Raw genomic sequence first — 6,217 nt, 5'->3', positions numbered from 1 at the left:
TCTCCCATTTAAGCCAGCTCAGGACTGAGCCTGATGAGACTCGGTTCCACATGATTTCCATGACGTGTTTGTTTCACTTGTAATGTGAGGAGCATAGAGAAAAAAAGAACTACTGCTGTGAATTAACACAGGACCCTCACTGACTGATATAGCCTCTGTAGTAAGGGTGCAATGTCTGTCCTGAAGGACCTCAGGCTATTTGTATCTTTCTCTTTGCATGGCATGAGCACAAGAGAGGTGTTGACTTGTCGTGCTCCCATCAGCCAGTTAATGATTGTTTAATGGATAGTTTCAGGGGCAGAAAGCAGACATATGGTGGAACTGAACACACTCAACTGGTTCCCCCATGGCAGATTCAAACCGGACCACTTCGCAGCCCTCCACCTTCATCCTTCTCGGCATCCCAGGACTGGAGGAAATATATGGATGGATCTCTGTCCCCTTCTGCTCCATCTACATCCTGTCCCTCCTAGGCAACAGCCTCCTCCTCGCAGTTATCACGACCAAACCGACCCTCCACGAGCCCATGTACCATTTCCTTGCCATGTTGGCATTCTCTGACCTTGTCATCTCCACCACTGCCATGCCCAAAATACTCTGCATTTTCTGGTTCAGGGACAGGGCCATTCATATCAACACATGCCTGGCCCAGAGTTTTTTGATTCACTCAGTCAGTACCATGGAGTCCAGGTTCATGTTGGCCATGGCCTTTGATCACTATGTCGCTATCTGTAACCCGCTGCGACACTTGGCCATCCTCACCAAGCGGGTCATAGCCCAAATAGGAGATTTCAATTATCCCCATATTGATTGGGTGCATGTCACCTCAGGACGGGATTCAGAGATTAAATTTCTTGATGCCTTAAATGACTGCTTCTTGGAGCAGCTAGTACAGGAACCCACAAGGGGAGAGTCGGTTCTCGATCTAGTCTTAACTGGAACGCAGGATCTGGTCCAAGAGGTAACTGTTACTGGACCGCTTGGAAATAGTGACCACAATATAATAACTTTTAATATTCCTGTGTTGGGAAGAACACCGCAGCGGTCAAACACTCTGGCATTTAATTTCAAAAAGGGGAATTACACTAAAATGAGGAAGCTAGTTAAACAGAAACTAAAAGGTAGAGTAATTAAACTAAAATCCCTGGAAGCTGCATGGAAACTGTTTAAAGACACCATACTAGAGGCCCAACTTAAATGTATACCCCAAATAAAAAAACACAGTAAGAGACCTAACAAAGAACCACCATGGCTAAACAGCCATGTTAAAAAGGCAGTGAGAGAGAAAAGGGCAGCTTTTAAAAAGTGGAAGTCAAATCCTAGTGAGGAAAATAGAAAGGAACATAAACACTCCCAAATTAACTGTCATAATGTAGTAAGAAAAGCCAAAAAAGAGTTTGAGGAACAGCTAGCCAAAAATTCAAAAAACAATAGTAAAATGTTTTTTAAATACATTAGAAGCAGGAAGCCTGCTAAAAAAGCAGTGGGGCCCTTGGATGATAAAGATATAAAAGGAGCGATCAAGGAAGACAGTGCCATTGCGGAGCGATTAAATGATTTCTTTGCTTCAGTCTTCACGGCTGAAGATGTTACAGAGGTTCCTAAATCTGAGCCAGCCTTTTTAGGCGACAAATCTGAGGAACTCACTCAGATTGAAGTGACATTAGAGGAGGTTTTGGAATTAATTGATAAGCTGAATAGTAACAAGTCTCCAGGACCAGATGGCATTCACCCAAGGGTTCTGAAAGAACTCAAATGTGAAATTGCGGAGTTATTAACAGTGGTTTGTAACCTATCCTTTAAATCCACTTTGGTACCAAATGACTGGAAGACGGCCAATATAACACCAATATTTAAAAAAGGCTCTAGAGGAGATCCTGGCAATTATAGACCGATAAGTTTAACATCAGTACCAGGTAAATTAGTAGAAACACTAGTAAAGAGTAAAATTGCAAGGCACATAGAAGAGCACGAATTGTTGGGCAAAAGTCAGCATGGTTTCTGCAGAGGGAAGTCGTGTCTGTCTAATCTATTAGAATTCTTTGAAGGGGTTAATAAACATGCGGACAAGGGGCACCCAGTGGACATAATATACCTAGATTTCCAGAAAGCCTTTGACACGGTCCCACACCAAAGGCTTTTATGTAAATTAGGTGGTCATGGGATAGGAGGAAAGGTCCTTTCATGGATCGGAAATTGGTTAAAAGACAGAAAACAAAGGGTTGGAATAAATGGTAAATTTTCACAATGGAGGGGGGTAACTAGTGGTGTTCCCCAGGGCTCAGTCCTGGGACCGATCCTGTTCAACTTGTTCATCAATGATCTAGAAAATGAGGTAAGCAGTGAGGTGGCAAAGTTTGCAGATGACACCAAGTTGTTCAGGACAGTCAAAAGCAAAAGGGATTGTGAAGAACTACAAGGAGATCTCAGCAAACTGAGTGATTGGGCAGCAAAATGGCAAATGAAATTTAATGTGGGTAAGTGTAAGGTAATGCATGTTGGAAAAAATAACCCAAATTACACGTACTACATGATGGGGTCAAATTTAGCTACGACAGATCAGGAAAGGGATCTTGGAGTTATAGTGGATAGTTCTCTGAAGACATCCACGCAGTGTGCAGCGGCAGTTAGTAAGGCAAATAGGATGTTAGGAATTATTAAAAAAGGGATCGATAATAAGACAAAAGATATCATACTTCCCCTATATAAAACTATGGTACGCCCACATCTCGAGTACTGCGTGCAGATGTGGTCTCCTCACCTCAAAAAAGATATATTGGCATTAGAAAAGGTTCAGAAAAGGGCGACTAAGATGATTAGGGGCTTGGAAAGGGTCCCATATGGGGAGAGGCTAGAGAGACTGGGACTTTTCAGTTTGGAAAAGAGGCGATTGAGGGGCGATATGATAGAGGTATATAAAATCATGAATGGTGTGGAGAAAGTGAATATAGAAAAATTATTTACCTTTTCCCATAATACAAGAACTAGGGGACACCAAATGAAATTGATGGGTAGTAGGTTCAAAACTAATAAAAGGAAATTTTTCTTCACACAGCGCACAGTCAACCTGTGGAACTCCTTGCCCGAGGAGGCTGTGAAGGCCAGGACTCTATTAGGGTTTAAAAAAGAGCTTGATAAATTTTTGCAGGTCAGGTCCATAAATGGCTATTAGCCAGGGATAAAGTATGGTGCCCTAGCCTTCATAACAAGGGCAGGAGATGGATGGCAGGAGATAAATCACTTGTCTTCTGTTCTCCTTCTCTTGGGCACCTGGCATTGGCCACCGTCGGCAGATGGGATGCTGGGCTTGATGGACCTTTGGTCTGACCCAGTATGGCCATTCTTATGTTCTTATGTTCTTATGTTCTTAAATAGGGCTGGGTGTTGTGATGAGAGGGATGCTGTTACTGGGCCCACACCCATTCCTGCTGAAGCAGCTGCCATACTGCACAACTAATGTCATTTCTCACACTTATTGTGAGTTCATGGCGCTGGTGAAATTAGCTTGTGTGGATACAACTGTCATGAGAGCCTCAAGTCTCCTTGTGGCATTTCTAACAGCAGGGTTAGATTTTATTCTCATTGTCTTGTCCTACATCCTGATCCTCTGGGCCGTCTGCAGCCTCCCCTCCAAAGAGGCACGGGTCAAGTCCCTCAGCACCTGCAGCTCTCATATCTGCATCATGCTGGTATTTTACACTCCTGAGGCCTTCTCCTTCATCTCCCACCACTTCGGCCATGTGGCTCCCCATGTTCACATCCTCATTGCCAACGTTTACCAGCTTGTCCCTCCCATGATGAACCCCATCATCTATGGGGTGAGAACTCTGGGGATATGGCAGACAACGCTCCACATCTTGAGCTTCAAACCAGCCTGAAGGCCCTTGGGACCGGTGAGTGGCTTGAGAGCAAGATCTTTTCAGGCAATATCAGGGCCTGCAAATACAGACATCCAGATGTTGCAGTCACTGCCAATGAGAAAGCCCACCTCAACCTTGCAGAGCAGGAGGGAGACTAATCATGCTTGTCTGGGACAGCCACACAGCATGGCATTGCTTTTTCACTGCTCTAGAAAACAGTTCTCCTGCATCATTTCCAACCGGCCCTGCAAGATCAGAGCCTCATTCTGCACGGAACTGTACAACCCTCCCTGCCCTATCAGATTCCACCCAAACTGACAAGTCTGACACTGCTGTCATGCCCCCTCACACCCAGCCAGCTGCCCCTCTCCTCAGAGCTGAAAAGAGTTCCCAGTGTTCTGGACTGACCCCATCCCAGGCTTTGAGTGGATGTCCAATGGACACAGATCCAGCTACCCATTTTCTAGCAGCGTTCTCTAGCTCTCAGCCTTGCTAGACCTATTCCATATGGAGCAGAATCTTCTCTCCCCAGCACTTCGTTGCTTCTATAGTCTCGGATTCCCCTTTCAGGGGCAGGGCGTTTTTAATGACTTGTTATATTGGTCATTTAATGCAGACTGCCATGTGGCCTGCCCCAGTCCCAGTGCTGGCCATAAGCAAGGCATTGTGGGTGTCAGCATTTCCAAGGGACTATGGGAATTGGAGATGAAAACAACAAATGCTGGTAAATGAAGCAAGGAGCCAAATTAGTCCTGTTTTGACAAGGGCAGAGAACTGATGCAGGAATGAGGAGCCGTGCTGAAGAGAACCTGGGGAGAATCAAGCTGCTGCAGGGACACTAGGAAAGGCCTGGGGAGGAGAAAGCAATCACAGGGAGGTTAGGAAAGGGCTGGGAAGGAGCAGCCTGCTGCAGGATAATAGGGAGGGCAGAGTATGGGAAGTAAGGGCAGAAGGAAGAGGAAACCATAAATCAGATGGATTCTGGGCCCTGAGCACTGGCACTAGATATCCTAGGTAAGGGGAAGTGTGGACTCCCCAGCACAGTGGTGGCTGCAGGAGAAGGCACTAGAGAGGCCACTGTTACTTCTCAAGAGAGCCAGTGCTTGGAGAGAGAGAGATGCTGGACCAAGAACAACTTCTTGAAAAGTTTCCAGGAAATGGGGATTGTCTTGACTGAGGTTGGCCAGCACCAGTGTAACGAGAATGAAGGGGAGCATCTGGCCATTAGGAACTGAAGCAGGCTGTGATTTCTGCAGGGATTGTAGAGAGACAGTGGCCGTCTTGACTGCGAATGGCCTGTGGGCTCAGGTCCACTGAAAGTGAGTGGAGACAGTGGCTGATTTTAACCAGTACTAAACTTCCCCAGGTCACTGTTGGACATGGAAGCAAGGGAAACACACACAATGTGGTTCAAGGGCAGAGCCCCGAGGGAGGGATCCATACCCTGGGGTCACACACCTGTGTTCCCTGTCCCATCCTCTGACACGGGATGTGTGGCCCCATGCAGTTAGCTCCTTTTCTTCAACTCCAGCAAAGAACGGAGAAATTGAGACAGATCATCGATCCATTCAGCCCAGTCTCCTGTCCTCCAGGAGCATGCATGCCCAGTGCCAGAGCTGTCACAGGACACCTAACGCATGGAGCTGTGTTTCTGTCCACACTGGCAAATAGCCTTTGATGGAATAATGCTTCATGGACCTGCCACCATCTTTTTTGAACTCTGTTGTATTTCTGGCTTCTACAACATCCTTTGGCAAAGAATTCTCCACATTGGCTGTGCATTGTGTGAAGAAATACTCCCTTCTGTTTGTCTTAATCTTTCATGGGGTGTCCCCTGGCTCTTGTGTTATATGAAGGGGTAAATAACATGTCCTTATACACTATCTCCCCCCACTCACCACTGTAGAGGCCTTGATCATATTCCCCTTCTGTCATCTCCTTCTGAAACTGAACAGTCCCTGCCCTCAGCAGGAGCTACATGAAAGATGGACACCATGACTACTCCAACTATGAGCTGTGCCGAGCCCGTGCTGCCCTCCACCTGCTCACCACAGCCTGGGAGGCAGAGCAGCTTCCTGTACCCAGACAGAATCCCCCTGCTCTACTCCGTCTTACCTGAAAGTACAGATGCGCTTATCTCAAGCACAGTCTTTAATGCTTCAAAAACACAGATGTGCTACCTCATCATGACCCTGGACGGAAGAACAGAGATAAGGGGGCTAACAGGCCAGCCGATGACACAGGGCCTCAAACTGCCCTTGGCTGGTACTGATGATTGACACGCCCACACATCATCCCAGAAGAGGAAGCTCCCACCCATACGAAAAGAATGTCCTGTCTTAATGATTTAGTTATCT

The 6,217-nt window shown here is 46.5% G+C and overlaps 1 protein-coding gene across 1 annotated transcript; it reads left to right on the top strand.

Annotated features, from left to right (window-relative positions):
* Positions 1-346: 346 nt before the first annotated feature.
* LOC142002273 (olfactory receptor 52K2-like) lies at positions 347-3,878 on the top strand. Its single transcript, XM_074978260.1, has 2 exons — positions 347-779; positions 3,370-3,878. Exons 1-2 carry the CDS (start codon positions 347-349, stop codon positions 3,876-3,878), a joined length of 942 nt encoding a protein of 313 aa, XP_074834361.1.
* The last annotated feature ends 2,339 nt before the right edge of the window (positions 3,879-6,217 follow it).

Source organism: Carettochelys insculpta, chromosome 1, assembly GCF_033958435.1.
Source record: "Carettochelys insculpta isolate YL-2023 chromosome 1, ASM3395843v1, whole genome shotgun sequence".
NCBI lineage: Eukaryota > Metazoa > Chordata > Testudines > Carettochelyidae > Carettochelys > Carettochelys insculpta.
This window is presented reverse-complemented; position numbering and strand designations above follow the sequence as displayed.

Coding starts and splice junctions, on each gene's coding strand:
- LOC142002273 (XM_074978260.1), top strand. CDS start 347: ATGGCAGATTCAAACCGGACCACTTCGCAGCCCTCCACCTTCATCCTT. Junction 780..3,369: donor CACCAAGCGGGTCATAGCCC/AAATAGGAGATT, acceptor TCTTATGTTCTT/AAATAGGGCTGGGTGTTGTG.